This window comes from Osmia bicornis, chromosome 5 (assembly GCF_907164935.1).
Source record: "Osmia bicornis bicornis chromosome 5, iOsmBic2.1, whole genome shotgun sequence".
NCBI lineage: Eukaryota > Metazoa > Arthropoda > Insecta > Hymenoptera > Megachilidae > Osmia > Osmia bicornis.
In genome coordinates, this window is record NC_060220.1 from 854606 (window position 1) to 874522 (window position 19917).

General features: G+C 45.5%; 1 protein-coding gene across 1 annotated transcript in view; it reads left to right on the forward strand.

Annotated features, from left to right (window-relative positions):
- Window positions 1-19598, forward strand: part of LOC114882792 (ras-interacting protein RIP3) — a 36117-nt gene extending 16519 nt beyond the window's left edge. The window contains exon 3 of the mRNA XM_029199823.2: window positions 19510-19598. Within this exon, the coding sequence (XP_029055656.2) occupies window positions 19510-19589 (80 nt within the window). The 3' untranslated portion in view covers window positions 19590-19598. The remainder of the gene's footprint in view (window positions 1-19509) is intronic.
- The last annotated feature ends 319 nt before the right edge of the window (window positions 19599-19917 follow it).

Sequence of the window (19917 nt, forward strand, 5' to 3'; positions counted from 1 at the left end):
ACTCGAGCGTGGAAATGTGAACATTGCAAAAATTTTTCGTTGCAAGATCACGGTAGCTTGGAATCGTTTTTTCTTTTTTTCAAAAGTTACGCTACCTGGAAATAGGTCAGTCGTGGGTGCCACGTGTTTCTACCTTCTCGACGCTAACCGTACACTCGATAATATATTTATGTCGGCAAACTTTTCATCCGGCTAAACTTTCTACTTACCGTTCCACGAAATACGCTTCCACTTACTAACAGACTGTTTAAGGGAAAACTTTTAGGATAATTGTTCGAACGATCGAAGAACGTCGACACGCGTGGAATATCATTTTATTTGTACCAAAGCTGTTTTACCATTCGAATAACAGACTGACATTACTAAATGAATAGCCTTTTAAACCGTGTAATCAGCGAAGAGATACCTATTTACCGATCGTAAAGACGAATTATTAATATCTCGTATAGACGGTACGATGATCCTTTGTTTCGCGACGTGTTTAGAAATAGGAACGGGACAAGTAGAAATATGATCGGTGGCGAACGATCAACGTTTTTCTCTCGGCTTGATAACTAGGTGTATCCACCCTGTAATACGGCGTACCCTTTCCGATTTTTTTTTCTTTTTTCGCCATCACGAGCCGACATCGTTCAACGACAGAAATAAGAGTCGATCCGTGACGCGATAGCTCGCGTAAATAGCCGACGGTGATGGCTTATCGTCGAGCCATTGAGCAAATCGTGCTCCATTCTTGCGGCTCGACCAGCCGCAACCACCTTTTCCTCTGATACCCCTCTTGATCCTACGACATTTTCGTCACCGACGTTAATCATTGACGCGTAAGTAATCGTTAATGATGTAGATTTTAAATTTAATTAAACGACTTGTCTCCGCTAATGCGCATCGTTCGCCAATTTGTATTGTGCCGTCCGATTATCGAGTGGAACAGTCGATAAAGAACCACCACGGGGAAAGCGTGTATAACGTTGAAACGGTCTGCTGCACTGCGGCTGACCTTGAATGTACTTATCTACCGATGGGAAATACTGCTCACGACGTAGCCATTACACGTTACTCTACCTGTCCTGAATAATTTCGCGACTTGTTGTTCCACACGCGTGCCACCGGCCACTCTTACTACCTGAATCGCAACTACCGTTCTACACTGGTTCGTCGCTTGTTTGCGCGATCAGGCTAATTTATCTATTATAAATTAGATCAATTTCGATGTAAGGTAGCTCGTTTAACGCGTTAGCCTCGTTAACGTTATACTAGACTATAAATGACGCACACGGTGCGTCTTATCTCGTTTGCAAGCAAAGTAGAAAATAGTAGTCTACGAGTTGTAATAATTGGGATGCTCTAATAAGGCCCTCGTTTCGAATAGGTTAATTGGAAATTGCAACTCTGCGTGCAGTTCGTATGCAGGTGTTGACGCGTAAAGCGTGTCGGGCACGATGCACCTCTGCCATTACATATTTCTCGAGCCAGCAATTATTGGCTAATCAATTGAAATGAAATTCAAATAGGCTGCGCTAATGAAAGGTACTTAATTGTATACATTGTTCTTTTGAATTCTTACTTATTAGAAAATTACGGTGCTCTGGTGAAAAAGCGATTCTCTGAACTATAGATAGACAGACGTGTTGTATTAAATATCGTGTCGTAGTTTTAGTAGGGGACAATAAAGTGGTCGTTTGTCGAGGTAAATGTTGCGAGTCTTGCACGGTTCTATGCAGCCGACTGCGTGGAATAAATTCGCTGCTCCACATTGTCTACGCATCTAATAAGCATTTCGAACTACGCATGGACCATTGTTCTCACGATGCGTGTTCATTCTCTGCTCTCTTAACATTGTAAATCGTCCTTATGAAATTCATGATTTTCCTTTGACCCTGTTGACGCTGGAAAATAGATCAACCATCGAAGTCTTAGTTTTTAGTATCGTTATAAAAGTTTATAGGCAAGATACGCGTATTTATAGGCATACCTTTCTATGTATAAGTCCAAAGCGGATAAAATAACAGCGACGGACTTAAGTCGGATGCCGCGATACAAAAACACCGTGTCTGCGCGGTGTGTAAAGTCGCTATCGTTTAAACGAACTTAATAATCGAGAAGATTTCATCTTCGACGTCGGTGCATCACGTTTATACATATAAAGAATTCTACAGTTCGAGGAAACAAACTGACGATCTGACCGCAAAATAAAAAAAACTAAGAGAATTTCGAATTTTTTCGAGGATATGTGAAATTTTTCCTCGTGAAATTCAACGGAGAAGGGAATATCGAACGGAGCATTTAGTTACGCTTATTTCGTAAGGTTGCTTCCACGGGTCTGGCGAGAGGATCCGTTGCTGGGCCCGGTAAATCTGTTTGCACGTTTCGATTGGTCAGATTGGTGCGTTGCATAGGGAAACCAGGGTGGTGTGTGCAAGATTGCGAACTTGCGCGAACACAGGGTAAAAATGAGCGTCGGTGTGTCTGCTGAAAGCGTTGATGGTACGCGGTAGCGCGCGCGATTACAGACGGAGGCGCCCTCGGTCCACCACGGACCTGAGCGTCGTCAGTTTGTAACAGCAAGAGCGCTCCTCTCGCGGGGAGAACTGTGTCAAGGGCAAAGCTAGCAGGGCACCGGTCCGTGACGAGCCGAAACGAAACGAAACGAAACGAAACGAAACGAAACGAAACGAAACGAGAGAGCCGTGTTTTACCTGGCCGTGCCTACCTCCCTGCCTTCTACGCCTCTCTCCTCTCGTGACCGAGCACCGAAATCGCTTTGCAAAAAAAATATTATTCCTGCTTCCATGCCTTCCCTGACCTCTTACAAATCGCCCCGCACCGGGATCGATTAAGATTCGAGTCGATCAGGCGCAAAGAAGATATAGGTACGCGTGGAAGAATTTTCTTCGGAATAAAAGTTGCCGTTCTAAATCGATTCGAGCGAGAAACGGGGACGGGTTTCTTCGAAAAACACGTGGCTCGAAGCACATGAAATATTTCACTCGGTGGTGCTTGCAACATAGCCTCCTTCCCTCCGAGTCGTGTCAGCTTGACTCGGTTACGCGAAAAATTCTCTTTGTTAATCGGTTCGGGAACGGAGAAAAATAAAACGGTGAAAGCGGTTCACAGTTCAACGCGTACCGGCAACGGGCAACGGGCAATGGCAATAGCAACAGCTTTGTCCAGTTGCGAACATTAAAGTCAGATTGAATCGCTCAACCTCCAACCCCGGCGTGGAATTTGGATCAAGGAGGGCTCTGCTTACAGAGCGTGACGCCTTTATGGAGCTTACACACGGAACGACCTACGCCCGCCTCGCGAGAAACTCGAGATACACCGCAGAGATACGCGAACCAGCCAGATACCGCCGGCTACTCCTTCTATTAGATACTAGCTACCGTATCCCTTGCCGATCCAGCGAAAGCTCGTCGAACTTTTAGGCCAATCTCGCGGGAAGCGCGGTTAAACGATCAATAACTTACTTCGCCAGCGCCAACACCCACGCCTCTTGTTCTATATCAGATGCGTGTTCCCCTTTTCTCGTGCAGATTCTTGCGAAACCGTTCCAACATCGTTCGAAATTCTTTCATCCTATTCAGAATCACTCTAAGGATATTAAGAAAGAATATTAGCCACAACGCCGGTGACAGTTTCTTCGATCGCCGCCAGATGGCTCGCGCGCTCTACCAACTTTCTCGCAAGTCCTCGTCTCCGAAACCATCCAAACACACCTAACTCGTCTCGTACACCTAACCAAAGCACTCGGATTTCATTTTCTATCGATTCTTGCCACATACGTATATTTAGAACGATTCGAAACCTATCGGTGCCTATAAATTATCTGCTAGCCAGCCCTCTGCGATGGCGACGAGCCACGGGCTGCGAAGCTGGCTGTGCAGGATTCCCGGGCCAAGCAAACGTTGCAAATGTAAACGCACGTCCATAATGCATATGTGTCGTTCGCGTATCATCGTTTCCATGCATTAATGCCCCGCATAAAATACGCGAAAGCGAGAACGGTGCCGGCCGGCCGGCCGGTCTGACGGCTCGTGTGCGCCGAAGTAAAATCGAATGACACAATACCTCGACGGAATTGGGACAGTGGCGATATATACGGATAGCGACTACGCCGCTGCTAGGGGGTTTTATGCTGTTCGCCTTTTTGTCCTGCCGCCGGGCCGGGCCGGGCCGTGCCAGCCAGGCGGGGGCACAGACGAAGAGAAAAACGACACAAAGGTAAAGGTAAAGCTAAGTGCACCGAAGCAAAACGCGTTGTCTCGGCTACATTGTGTGTCGTGTCGGTGCGTTGAATATTCTTACACGTGTCAGAGAACTCGTTCATCGACGAACACCCGATTTCTTCTTTACACCCTTTTGATATTCTTCCAAGAATGTCGAGGAATCATAATTACTTTTCACACCTACGCGTGCAATTACAACAGTTTCCAAGTACAGCCCACTTGTCTGTTAGAAATACAATTCGTTTCTTTCTGCGTTAAAGAAGAAAAATGTTCGCTCGAGTTTTAATTCACGAAAGGTTCAGGCTCGAGTATAGAACTATCAAGGGATAAAGCCGCGACACCCAAGAGACAGGCTACTATTTACGCGCGGACGTACCGTAATTTTCCCTTCCTTTCTTTTCATTCCACTCGAGAAGGGAAGCTCTTTGGTGCTCGGCAGAATTGGGACAGCGCGGACCATAAGCGGTGGGAGTTTTTTCTTGCTTCTTCTTCTTCTTCGTCTTCGTCTTCGTCTTCTCGTTGCTCCCGTACTCCGTCGACTACGGATGGGCGCAACGGAGCGAAACGCGTTGCTCCGACAAACTCTTGTGGTACGTGTGCTCGTTGTGCGTGCATACAGAACAGAAAAAGAAGACGAAAAAAAAAAAAAAAATACGAAGAATCAGAGCTTACGTCAAAGCTGGCGGGTTTTGAAGCGGATCGCTCTTCGTTAGCGTCTTAGCTGGCTTGTTTCGCAAGCCCGGAAGGTTCGAGGGAGAAAAGGGACCCTCTTGTGCGTCAGAGCTGCGTCTTTCTTGTGAATATATTTCGCGGCGGTAATGCGGCGTTTAAGGCTACCTGTTATTCCGTGGTGTGTCAGCCTATTTATATCGGCCTAGATTCCGCTTTTACATCGCAAGCCACAGGTACGCGGCCCGAGGAACACCGCGATTCTCACGATAGGAACGTGATAAATTTATGGCCGCGATTAATTTTTGCGAAATCGTCGCCCTCGCTACTTTGCACTGTTGCTTTACAACTCGCTCTACTCGTGCATGCCTCGCGTCTGACCGAGTTGGATCGCGATGGATCATTCCACTTAACACCCGGTCACCAACCAACCTTTTTCCTCCATCCTTTTTTTCACGCCTAACATACGGCATTGTCACACATCACGGAGGAAGTTCGTTATCGGTTAATTGTCAAGGATTTAGAAATCTTCGATTCATGGAACTCGAAGATTGTTTTTCCTTTAATTACGATAGTATACGATAGTATAATTATTAATTGTAGAAATGGGTAAAAGGAATATTTTTGTCACTCGGTTTTCTACGTTTGCAAAACGATTTCCAAGTTAGACCGCAGCGGTTATTTTCGGTCAACGTATTCGTTCGATCGTGAATGGCTCTGCGATCAGCAGTCTCTTTTTAGAAGCACCGCCGTGTGATTTTCTAGTATTGATTCGCCGGTTGTGGTGTACGCAAGACCGATGCAAGCGATACCACGACGACGCTTGCATGTTCGTAAAATGTTATATTTTTCCACGCCGTCATCATCCTTCGCGCATGGCCTACTTGGCTTCGTGTAAAAAGGGCTCGGCTCTAAATCGGGAGCAAGTTTACACACTGTCCATCTCTCGCTCTAACTTTATCGACCATCCACCAATAATGATGCCTACACGCCCCCGTTGCATGTTTTCTTTCCCGCCCATCCACCCCCCCGAAAAAAGAACATTCCTTACGATTTCCACGGCTGTTCGACGAAATCCGAACGAAAGATGCACTTTGCGTTTATGCAGTTATCTTCGAGCGATTTTTACCGTAAACCTGGTTACGTGAAAACGATTGTAAACACTCGTAGTGTTTTTTTTTCTTCTTTTTTTTTAATTCCGCGCTCAATCTCGAGGACATTGTCGCTTCACGGATGACGAGTTTCGAATAATCCATGAATGATCGTACAGAAATAGATAAGGATGGAAATGTAAGAGGGAAAAAGGGAAGGAAAGGGATGCGTGATGTCGGACGGATGCGGGAAAACTAAATTTACCATCAGCCCCCGATATTGTCGCGGATAGACGCGGTTGGCGCGGTTTTTTCGAGTCAGCTTAGTCAGTCTGGGGTCTGAACGTGAAGTGCAGCGTGCAGCCAGGCGTGCGGCGGGGGCTTTCGTGCGTGGAATAGGCTCAAGGCTGCACACCGGTGCAACGTCGAGGCAGCTAACTACTCGCGGTATACTGCTTACTACTGCTCACTGTCGGTCTGCGGCCTCTGTGCTACCTGCTCTCGCGATCGGTGATCGATCGATCGGATCCGATACGATCGAGAACTCGTTGCAGAGAGGCGCTGACGTAGAACGAACAGTATCCGCCGCGAAAGATGACTCCGATTTAACCCTTTGTTTACTTATCGCTTTCCGAATTAATATTAGACTATTCGTGCAAGGTAAGAACAGTTAGAAGAAGAAGGCGGAATTTTCTTAATCCCGAATTAACTTTGATCCGCTGCGCCAGTTTAGTTAAATAAACGTGCAGAAATCAGCGTTTCAGAGGATTCGAATTTTTTGACCTAGTTTCTATAAGAACTCACTCTCAATGATAATTGCCTGCTGTCTTTAGTTTAATTTAGGAAATTTACTCGTACGCATCTACATCGAGTACAACACACGATTGTGTAACAAAAGAGAAAAACGATAAAAAAGATTTGTTTTCGAATTGATCGTTAAGCCGTTTCCCCGAAGCCTCGCGTTCGGATAATCTCGGATAATAACGAAAATATCGTTGCAAGGATACGGGGCTATCGAGCGTCTTATCTGATCGATATCGTGCAGTATCGATGTTTTGCTTGTACGTTTCAGCGAACAGGTATCCGCATCTTTTTTTTACCCCGTCATTTACCCCCCTCATTACAAAACAATCAAGCAAATGAGTTGTCCGAGATGTTCTTCAGATTCGAAGACTACGTTAAACGCGATGCGCATTCGGTCTGGCTTGTCTGATTCAGAGATAGCCCATGGCTCGTTTCAAGCGTCGAATCGATGATTATCGACCAAAAATCGAGCACTTTCGTTCGAAAGTTACAAGGAAAGCGGCCTCGTCTGTTGTACGCCCGATGTAATTTACCTTTACGAGCGGATTCACTCGTTTCCAAGGGGGGTTGCGAGTTATGCACTCTTCTTACCATTCGACGTGCATTAATTGGACGGTAAGAGCCAACCGCGTTCCCTGCACGAGCGGAATTCCAGTCTAGTAACCATACAGTTGCCGGTGCGAGCTTTAAAAATGTTTTTCCCAGCGCGTAATACGCGATCGGTTCTTTTGAACGCGAAGAAAACCGGTACGAAGTATGTAGTCGGTCATTCAATTGCACTCCGGTGCAACGTGTAAGTATAGGCAGCGGAGCCTTTGATTTTTGGTAAATTTACGTTGCACCCAAGTGTACCCGGACCAGTTGTCGCATCTTAAATCTACCGTACATCGTATTGCAGTGTAGAAATCTTCACGGCTAAGAAATGGAATTAATGGGTTGCCGTTTCCCTTGCATCACCCATGGTCTTCACGCTTTTCTCCCCAAGCAGTTTGACTCATCGCACCGCCGCGATATTTATAGCGATCCCAGGCAATTTTCTCGGAATACCTGCAATCTACGCGTATCATCGTTAAAACTTTTCGGATCCGCCTCTGGCTGTTGGACGAAGGTGCTCGACTCAATGCCTTCTCTTTAGAAAAAGAAGAGGTGAATAAAACCTGCTCCGTGGTCCAGAATCTACGTTTCGACCCTACCTGTTCAAAAGGAGATTTCAATGGAACCTAGTCCAATGCTAGAGCTTGTAGAGAGGGAAAATATTAGGATTTTTATCATCAACCCTTTTAATTGGAAACGGCGGTATTAACTCTGGGTGTAAACGGTAATCAAAAAAGGTATGAAAGGTTAAAAGAGAAAAGACGACGACGAAGCGAACCGTTCGAGTAGGGGCAAGGGTGAGCCACGGCGTCGTCGACGACGACGACGCGGACGCGATGGTGACGGCGTCGGTGACGGTGACGGCGAGGATAGAAGGGGAGGGGAGAAGCTTAGTTGTCCGCGAGCAGAGGCGGCGCGCCGCGCCACTCCGAAGGGTAGAGAGTAGGGGCAGGGCGGCGATGTTGAAGCAGGGATGTGGCGTGGGGTGGAGGGAGGGACGCGGAGTGCGGTCAAGTGTACTGGGTAACTAGGTCAATGAGAGAACCGAGAGAGCGACGTTGTTGCAGGAGCACGAGCGCGCCGCTACGAGAGCTCTCTCTCTCTCTCTTCTCTCCTCTCTTATGTCTATCTGTCTCTGCTCTTGTCGTTCGATATAGACTATTACTGTACTACAGGCATTCCACATCCCTTTACGTCTTCGAATACTAGGTAGTAGGTTTACCCCACGTGTTGAATTTCTTTTTTACAAAATTCCATCTCAAAGTATTTTACTCGAACCGCTCCGGAGCGAAAGGGTTAAATAGTCTGTCGTTGATTCGCTTAAATGACGTGGGGTTAGGGGCTAGTAGCTAAGGAACACTTGGTTATCAACTTCCTCTTCGTATTTCCTACGATGTCACGTCGTATCATCAAACGTTCAGTCGACGTTTCTTGTTAGGTAGAAAAAGGAAGTTGGATTTCTGTGAAAGGTGCGCATTGCCGGGTGAAGAAAAAAGTAAGAAGAGACGGGTCGCGCGCACGTGGGCACACTTTTAACACACATCGATACCGGTAGTACAAGGTGGTCCAAGTGCATCGGGTAAATGGGTCAAGCGAATTAATTCTGGTTGGCGAGCTGCACTTTGTGTCTCGGTGCATGACGAAAGCGTCGCGCTTGCCTATCGTAAGGTAAAACTATGAAAAAAAAAGAAAATAAGATAGGGGTAATTATGTAATGGACGGTAATATTTGATAAACAGTTAACGACGCTTGCGGAAAATTTTAATTCTTTGCCAGAAGGGAATCTTGAAAAGATTATACTTACGGATCGATTAAAAAACCATTGATTTTTCGAACTCAAATAACCATGAGTTCCAAAAAAATCCACCATTTCCCGGAATTATTGCACACGGTTGTTTCCTTATCATTGCGAATAAACAAGGTGCTCGTACAAGCAAAGTCACTTGTGGCATCGTAATTGCAGCATTAAATTTACAAAACGTTGCATCATATGGCACCAGTGTAAAAAGAAAATATTGCAATGGAAATGCACATATGATGTGCAGGAAAAACATGAAATATAATATTTAAATTTCGTTCGCGACTTTGAGCATAAATATTGGCCTATTTAGAAAAATTGAGCAAAACTTACCGATAACAGCCAGATAGAATCTTTATGTAATTAAATTTTAACAACTTTTTTCGGTCATATATCCGATGTAGACTGTCGTTGAATTACGAATCGGAATATGAAATGAGAAAGATTACATAAATCAAGAAACATAGAAACACGCTAAAGGGGTTAAGACAGGAAATATTATATAAAAAAATATGTAGTATTTGCATGAACATCCGCAGTTTAGTTGTCGGCGCGCGTTCTCGCGAAGCCGTACGTTTCGAGTGCGAACCGATAAAACGATTCGTTGCACGACAGCAAATTATTGTCGTAAAGAGAAAAGAAAAAATAATAATTTTATCATCGATACAAAAAAAATAAAAAAATAAAAATTTCGACGATCCGTCTGTTAGAAGAGCGAGACTATCGTAACAAGTTCAAAGCTTGTACCAATTTTAAGTAGTCGCGTGTCGAATCGTTCGGCTGATACACAAGAATAAAAATGCCGGGTTAAAAGTAGAGTTGCGTGCGTGTTTACACGCAATCACCTCGGACACCTTGTTGGCCGGCTCAAACAAAGACGCAGCTGCACGTGTGTGTAACTTGGATTAGAAACGATATCGCGTCGGTGTAGGTGGGTGGCCATGCACGTGGATACGCGAGAGCTTAGAATTATGCTCTATAAGTACACATATAAAATTGTACTACGTTGGTGGCACGCATGCGGATCTAGAAGCGTTGGTAACGCGGCGGTGCCAGCCAGGAATCAGGTCACTCGTATCAAACTGACCTACATACCGTTATCGGCCGTATTATCGCCTTTGATAAAGCGCTTATTAAACGTACAATTATGCCGGGGAAAGATTCAAGGCGTCGTCGTGTTGTTCTTCCCTTCTCCAACAATTCTCCGTTTATTCGTCTACCCGAATCGATCAGGGGCTCATGCCACATTTCTCAGGGTTCCATCTGGGAACCCGAAGAGGGTGTAAATTAACCCCTTCGAAGCTCAAGTTTTTCAAAAAAAATTATTTTCGGATATTGTCCCAAGGCTTATCTTTGGGGCGACTGGAGAACGGAGCCTTCAGTGATCCAAAGGATCATCGCGGTATCGTTCGATTCATTATCGGTGGATCCTTCAGCCGATACTCCGACGACGACGACGACGACGACGTTGGTAGTAATAATAACACGGGGTAAAAACGTTCTCCCCAACGTGCTAAAAATAACGAGCAACAATGACACGGGTGACCGCATGCTGGCCACTGTCCTTCCTCGACAGTTCGAACTCTTCAACTTGACCTGGATAGAGAAATTATTCCCGTCGTTCGTGAACGAATTTCGCGAGAGTTTGAGAAATTTTCAAAACCATTGAAATCGCCTCGGTGACACCTCGTGGCGCCTCTAGTCTCGTACAACGGACGCGACTACGTAACGAAAGAAACCAACAGCAAAATTATTCACGGACTTTGTCTAAAGAAAATTGACCGCGACACGAACGGCAAAAAAAAAGGAGAGAGAAACCGATTCGAACTGTATTACGTAGGCGAATGAACGAAAGTGAGAAGCCGAGATGTGCGGATGAAAAGTAGCGCGAGAAAGAGAGTTTGGCTTACTTTAGCTCGGTTATGCCTTCGAACAAGAAACGGCTGTTTCTCTCTCTCGTAACCGCTTAACGTAACAACCGTAACTAGTACCATTGCCAACGAAAGCTGTCGTGGAAAGTAAAAGCGGATGAGCCACTTTTCGCGCGTGACGAGTCGAAGCTGGCTCGAGCAGAGGGACAAAGAGGAAACTCAGCTATCGCGGAGGACGGAAAAGAGAAGGCAACAACTTTCGCCCATTCACGTGGTGTTGCGGCTCTTGAACCGACTCGCGAGATTACTATTGCGTCTAATGTACCGTCTTACACGCGATATAAATACGCGGCTAGGTGCGGACAAACACGAGGAGGAGCCGCGTCTAGCCGTGGTCGAGTGCTCGCGGAATTGGCACTCGTCGATGCGTTTACGCGGCTACCAGGCAAATACCTCCGCCTGCTGCTCGTCGTCGGTTTCTCTAATTTTCCCGAAGATCAGGCCCTTTTTTCCAGGCCTTGTCGCTCGTAATCGTATAAGGAAATTCCAGCAGGAAGGTTAACCGAATACATCCGCGGCATACCGACATAGGTAATATTATAATGCATTTGACTCATCGCAGCACGTTAACCTATATTGTCCTTCGAAAATCACCGATCAGACATTTCGAGGCCTTCTGTCGTTCAAATACTTCCTCTTCCGGAATCTCTTTCTCTCTCTCTCTCTCTCTCTCGAGGGTTAGTAGCGTTAAGTTCCAGATGCGTTCTACAAGTGTATCGTGCGAGAATTCGTAAAAATCAAAGATTAATCAATGTCCGTTCGTGACATTGCGGAAGGTTTATCATATTTCATGTTTCTCTGCTATGAGAGACATCGTGTTCTTGCTCGTTTACCTCGCTGCGTCTGGCTCGGACAGAAATGTTTCTCCAGGAAATTGCCGGTCATTACAGTCGCCGATCATTATTATTGGCCTTACCTCTCGAAGAACTGCTCTCGTGTACCCGATTCGCTTTTCAACCTTGAGCAGTGATCCTGTTCGAGCTCCTCCTATGGCAGATCCACTGGCGAAGTAGTAAAACTTAACGCTTCGCGGACAGGCCGATTATTAATAGTTTTCGATGATTTATCCCTTCGACTCGATTATCCAATTTGACTCGTTGCATTTTTTTTCCAATTTCTACTCGAATGATTCAGAAATTCTGTTTGGATTTCCTAATTTCAGTTATCTGCGAAGGTGAAACGTTCGTCATTGATTTATAGCTACGCGATGACTTACTTTCGCCGTAATGGCACGCTCGTTCCGCGTGGATCGCAAATTTTTAATCGTATCCCGAGATTTTTCGGTCAAGGTCGAACTCGTCCTTGGCTTTTCTTAATCGTGATCGCTGATAAAAAGAGAATAAAAAAAAAAAAAAAGGGAACAAGGTGGGGTGGGTGCGCGCCACTCAAGGTACACGATCAAATGGCCGATGTTGCGAACAGATACATACATTGCATACAACACGGTAGCTCGCACCAAACTTGCATTGGACTAAATACATAAATATGATTCGTAATAAACGGCAATGAATGCAGTCTATCGCTCGAACGCGAACTTTCACATTTTATGGAGGCTCGAGACTTGACTACCTTTGCGAGGCTTGTCTCCTCTGCACGTGTGCTCCCCTATCAACGTTTCTCATTAAGAAGACAGTCATGCAAAACAGTTTAAATCTCGATTGGTCATCAAAGATACTTCGCTTACCGGCAATGAAGTATCATCTTTTTATCGTTCCCTTAATCCTTTGCCTTGTAACGTTGACTCATACCCGCGACATGATTCACATGTCCGTAGAATTGAATTTCAAATTTTATTTTAATTATAATTTGCTAAGTCAAGGATCGTTAGATTCAAAGCGAAAGAATTCGTGGCTGTTATGGAACAATTAACGAATAGCACTTGTTACAATAACAATAACAGAAAAGACGGTAATAATAGCTCTAATCTATTGTCGCCGCTCGCAAACTGTTTCCATTCGATAACTAGCGAGACCGTTTTAAAATATTTACTCGTCGCGTTGGATTTGATAAAAAATAATGTTGCACCATGGAACGTTAGGTGTTTGAAATTCTCTGGTACTTTCGACCACCATCGACAGTAGCTGTTTTGCTCCCGACTATTCTTCACGGATAAGTTCCACCTGAATTTTCGAAGGTGTCGGAAGAGGAACGGGTCAGAAATCGTCGTCTTTACTGCCGTTTCGGCTTTCTCCCAAAGATACCGAAACGAAACTTTTACGAACCCCTAGGTTCCATCTAAAAGAGAAAACTGGCAAACACCCCTTGCGGACACGATATTGTCATCGGGGCACTGGGTCACTGGGGACTCCCGTTGCGAATTGCACGCAATAATTCTCGACAGTATTTCCCAAATATTTACGTTTACCCTTAATTTATGGGCCGGATCCCCTGGCGAGAAAGCAACCTCCTCTCTATAACTCTTCAAGGAGCATAAACTTCGACCAGGTAGTTTAGGTTTGCCCTTGCAATTTCTGTTGCTTTCTAGAAAGGAGCAATTGAATCTTATTATAGAAGAAATAAGAATTATTTTTTCCATTTCATTTAGTACTCAAAGATTAGAATTAACTAAATTACAATAGGTCTGATGGAATTCTGAAATTTGAAATCAAAATGATCGGTCGCGGTACGCGTTCGTGGCATAAGGTCCATTTCGAATTCCATCGTGTGTCCCAGTTGCAAGGTAATAAAAATGGGAGACGACGAGCAACGAGAGGGTCGTCTGAGGTATATACATGGCCGCACACGAATGCATGCTCGTACATCCTTGCACTTCTACACTGAAACTGGTCTACGCGTACTTTTTGCCATAGAACGATGGATTTGCACGCTGAAATGCGCGCACGCGCGATCTTCGCATCTTCGTCGCCAACGTGTGTCCTATGCGTACACGGATCTATCCCTCCTAGTATGTACCGTGTGTGTGTGCAATGCGTCGTAACACGCCGACATACGAGACAGGCATGCATTTGCACAGGATCGCGTGTACTTGTAGACACATGCGCGCATGCACGTTAATGCACACACAGTTACACGTGGTCTCGCGATATCCCATGTGGGTAAGTGTGTCAAGGACGTGCGAACTGGCCTGCAAAACGGCAGTTCGCGTTTCGTGGATGAAACAGTCTCTCGTTTTCTCTCTCTTCGACGATCATCCTTACTTTTCTCTTTTCCTGATCGCCCGGACACCAACGGAATGACAATTCGCGAAATCCCTCTAGCGACATCCATGGAATATCCATAGACGATCGTTTGAAAAATAAACGGAGAATATTAACCCTCTTTTCGGGGGAGGCTGAAATTTTTAACTAAACGTACTTCCATGCGTCGTCGGTAGAATTATTCGATCGAAAAAGAGCTCCAAAATTTTCAGCAGTTATTATTGCGTCCACTTCGTTCTAAATGAATTTGACAGTTCCGATGAAATGACAAAAATATATATTACGGTAACAGAGTCTCGATCTGTGTATATCTCTGGGTGTGTGTGTAACAGCACAATGAGTTAGATTTTACTTTTAGTTTCGAAAATGGGATTGCAGAGTGGGGCGGTCCTTGGCACACTTCACACACCGAGACACGTTGCTTGTCGAGCAAGAGAGAGAGAGAGCAAAAAGAGAAAGAGAGATACATCACACTAACAAGAAAGAGAGAGAAAGATCACACCAGTCTCATATTCTTTGCGTCGAATATTACGAGTTACAGATACCATACCTGCATAGCTAACACCGAGATAGTAATCGCACGCTAGATGACGATATAGGTAGATTTTTCTTTTTTTTTTTTTTCTTTTTCGACGATGGATCAAAGTTGGCCTTAATATTCTTTATTAACGCGTTAGGTGCCGCAATGCAAACGGACGTACGTAGTATGATACGCTATGTTATAATAGTCAACTCGTCCAAGTATCGTGCTTCCCAATGCATACCAACGATTCGGGTCCGGAAAGTCGGCGACGCACGGTACTTTGGCTGTGCGCTTACGGCGCTTGATATTCTCAAAGTTTGCCTACTATGTACTATTCTCGGGGTTACTTTACCTCCCTACTCTCTTGCTACAATTTTCTTCCCTTATCACACTGGTTAACGATCATCTTCGATCGAAACCTGAGGAAGATTGCTTCCATTTCTGTCCTGAATACATTTACCAGGGTAATCCTGTGCCCTAAAAATAGAGCTCTATACTTTTAGTAGACTGACATGATACTTGGTATACTCCGAATTGCTGCATGTATATTTCTGCATTTACGATTGTCTGTTTTTCTTCGTGCGTTCGAGGAAGAAACGCGATGTTGTTTCCGCATTTTTTGCGAAACACGTAGAGAAGAAGGAAATCGTTCCGTATAACGCAAACAGGATTCCGTGGTTACACAAGTTTCATTTGTTCAAATATATGAAATAGTATAGTAATGTATTATTCATTGATTATATTATGGGATGAAGCATATTACTTGCGATAGTCTCTGGTACTCGCCTACGAGCGCTTAAAGGATCAGCGTGATGCTAATTGACCCAGAATAGCTTAATGCCGATAATGGTCACATAATTTCAACCCATACGGGTAAAGGACTCGCACTTTTACAACCTTGTCGTTGCGACTGTCGTTATCGTGTTCTCCTCCGCTATCGAACAAGTTTCTTGTGTATTATCGATGGAGCAAATATACTAGGTGAAGCAAGATACAACGAATGTATCGATATTGGACATCGATCGATTAAAAGTTTTAATTTGATTGAGCGATCTATCCATTTAGAAATTCTAGATTTAGCTGCCCTAATTTTACCATTATTTAATTAACACTTTGACGATTAATTTATTAATTGTTTCTACAATTTTTATTTTTATTATAGAAGCATGCTATATGATAAAATGTATTATATGTCTCTATGGAATTAGAGAGTGTACATTCTAATGAAATCACTGCCTAATAGAGTGTCGAAACTGTAGAACCTTTGGTATAATGATTTATCATTCCCGAACGTATCGGTGTGCGCCATTTACATTTCCAGAGTTTCTGGGTCACAGCTTTCACTTTCTTTCGTTGCTTCTTCCGCCCTTTCGGATACCCGAAGCACGGCCCTTTTCCCTTTCGTTCGATCCTTTATTTTTATTTATCGTCACTACGTGATGATAGCGATTGAATGTGACGCGTAACGAAATACACACGGGTTCCACCTCTATTCATTTGTAGATAATAAAATCGCACAGGTACTCATCGGTTTCCGATTTGCTTTAGATGGGAACAAAACGTGTGCACCTGCGTTTCAACGATACAGAAGGAAGTAGGATTGATTTTTTTAAGAGGCCGTTTTTAACAGGTTCTCCTCAGAGCTACCCCCATAGAATTTAAAGAACTGGGGGGCAAAAATCGATGAAAATTCTTTTTATCGTAATTCTTCTTGTAAAGTTATAAAATTATTATCAAAAAAATTCAGAGTGAAAGTGCCCTAAGCATTAGACGAATGCCCTGTCTGTCTGGTCCCTGGGGTGGCTCTGGATCTACTCACTTGTTGCGTAAATGGGTCGATGTGGAAAGAAGGTTTCAGTAGGAAATTGAGCGGTTCTTGTTTCCAATATTTGGCTTACTTTTTTTTACCAAACAGTGCTGATTAACAAAGCAAACTTTCTCGCTAAACATTGTGATTAACATTCGTCTGCGAGCAACGTCTCTTTCGCTGCTACATACAATTTTTCTTTCGCCTTTCTTTTTTCCCCTCTTTCGCGCAGTATGTTTCGTTTAATCCGAACGCAATCTGTACCACGCTTCTTCATTTTTTTTTCCTTGCTTTTACTGTTTCGTATAATTAAGCATACAAATGTGAATATGGCGTATTTTAAGTGGTTACGTAAGATCAGTGATACGCGCAACATTGTGTTCGAATCGGGAATTCGTGGCTGGAATATATTTGTTGCAGCAGAAACGAGCGCGGTTATGAAAGAAGTTTTAACCCTTCTTCGAATTTTTAAATACAGTTCCATGTAATGTACGTAGAAAAATCTTTGATCACGATTCGAACACAGTTCACCGATACGCGATTAATTGCTGAAAATGAGGGAAATTTTTGGAAAAATCCATCGTAGTGGCTGGTTATACGATATGCCACCTAACCTCTAAACCTGGTGCACTGGATGCGACGACAACGACGATGGCGACAACACGCTTACAATATGTAGTTGCCGCGTGCATTCATCGATGACACGTTATGCGCGTGCGTGCATGCGTGTGCACTTGCATATACATATAGGTAGGAGCGTACGTAAATGTATGCGCTATTACGGCAGGCGAGCATGGTTACTTGGACGGAAAAGAGCGTGACAATTACGCTCCAAGTGTATAAGCAAAGCTACACGACAGGGGAGTGGAGAGAGAAAGAGAGAGGTAGCGTTAGAGAAAGAAGTATAATACGTTGTTCATTTTTATTAGAGGAAGAAAGAGAGAGAGTAAAGACGATACGTGTGAGGCACGAAGAGAAAAAAAGAGAGAGCAAGGGTAAGGCAAGAAAGAGAAAGATACGGTTGAGAAAGAAAAAAGAAAAAAAAAAGTACGCACACGTTTAGGGTGACGGAACACGTAAAGAGGTAAGGGCAGGGTCTGAGAGAGAGATAAAAGATAGGTTGGGGAGGGTGGGATGCGCGAGGTGGATCGTAGAGGGTGCGAGACGGTGAAGGGGCGCGAGGGAGGGGAGGGGAGGGAGGGAGAGAGAGAGAGAAAGATATAACGAGAGGGAGTGAGTCGCGGCTGCGTCATGTTCTCAGCGAACTGGGTCAGTGGGTCTCCCCACCGCTTCGCATCATACATCTACTGCGACGTACACACAGAGAAGCACTGGCACTGTTGGGGAGTGCCAACGGCGTTACTGTTGACCCAGCCACGGCCTGTATGTGGCCTGTGCGCCTGCCCTGTGCCCGCTTACCGCGACTCTGTGTTTGGTTCCCCTGTGCTCTTTGAAAGCAAGAGTTGTTCGCGCGGGTTCTCCGCCATCCGTTCGATTTTACTCGCGCGCGACAAAAAAAGAAAAGACCGAGGCTGCATCAAAGTCAACGATACTTAGCGACCTTCCGGAGAAGCGTCTGGTTTTATCGTTCCCGAAACAAATATTTATTTCCATAGATTTTACAACGATCTTTCACAGCGAGTATATTTTTGATAGTTTCGGTTCTCTCGCGACAAATCGAAGTCGAAGAAGCTTATCGATTCGGATCGAATCTCGTGCGGGTTGTTCGTGTACACGTGCGTTCGGGTATTCGCCGGCAGCACCGACGACAAATACGGTCGACAAAACGGCGGCGGTGGCGGCGGTGGCGGCGGCGGCGGCAGCGGCAGACCGGCGCGGGAGCGTACGAGGACAATACTTCCCCGGCCGACATAGACCTGGTTCCGTAAGTAGGTCATCCCCGCCAACGGCTGTGCAACCTCCTTCTCCCCTCCTCCCTCGATCCCTTCGACCACGGCAATACCTCCCGACCGTCCCCTTGTCCCTCTGTCCCGCCGCTTCTCTCTCTCGCAACTCCCTCTCCTCCCGAACCGCGTGTTGCCCCCCCACCAGTCAGGGCACTCGGAGGCACCTCCACTACTTCGTCGGGCACCTGGCCGCGCGCGGTGGCATGCGCTGCTGAATCACTTTCACTTATGCCGTGCGCTGTGTTGGTTATACGACGTACATCTCTCTCTCGCTCTCGCGCTCTCACACTCGACCCGTGCCCGTCGGTAAAGGGACACGCGCGCTCGTTCTCTCCTCTCCTCTATACCCACCGAAACGCCAAAGGAGCCTGACGGTGCGCGCCTCTCGCCATTCTCCCAGTTCTGCCAATTTTATTTTATTCCCGACGGTGTCACGGTGAAGCGCGTATCTTTCTACCGGTCGAAATCGCGTCGCGTCGTGCCGTGCCGTGTCGTGTCGTGTTCGTTTCGATCTGTGAGCAAAAGTTTCAGTGCCGCCGTCACGACGCGTGGTGTCCGCGACAACGTGTGTTTTTATTCCTAACAAAATAAAAGTACGGGAAAAGCGGGGCGTGGATCGAAAGAAGACATCATCCCGGGCCGTGTTTCGCGTTCACCACCGGCGATCACTCGTCGTTTTTTTACTGTTGTGTGATATATACGTGACGTGTACCGTGTCTCACGAGACGGTCTCCCAACTCTACCTACCTCCATGTGTCTTCGGTAGGGCGGCAGAGGGGAGGGGGCGGGCCCTTCGGGAAAGCAACGAGGCGAGAAGACAACTAGTCGTACGCAGATAGCCGAGCTGTCAAGTCGTACGTTCCGACAACTGGAAGATTCTTTTCTCTCTCTCTCTCTCTCTCTCTCTCACACACACACACACGCTCTCACTCTCACTCACTCTCTCATCGTCGGACTTTACATACCGTTCATTATTGGCGGTACATTTGTTTGGATTACAGTGTGTGTGCGCGCGCGTTTATTTCATTCGTTTGAATTCGACTTAACGCTTCGCGGCATCGAAGTTATAGTTTTCGAGTGAAGACCGTGCTGCTGGTTATACTTGGTTTCGCGTACGCGCATGTGTGATTACCCTCTAACGTTACCGGCGATTCCCGTGTCGCAAGAAACAACGATCCGATTGTTTTTTCTACCCGGTGATACGATCGAAACGATCCACCTCGTACAGTGGGTTAACCAGTTTAACCTCGTGTGTGCTTATCGTTGTTTCGTGTTACATTATAACGCTGGATTATCAGTGCCCGCGACGAAAGAAAGATAGTAACGAGGGACGGTGGTGGTTTTCTTGTTACGCGACCGTACGAAAACGGAACGAAAAAAGAAAAGAGTCGGTGCATCAGTGACAGCCG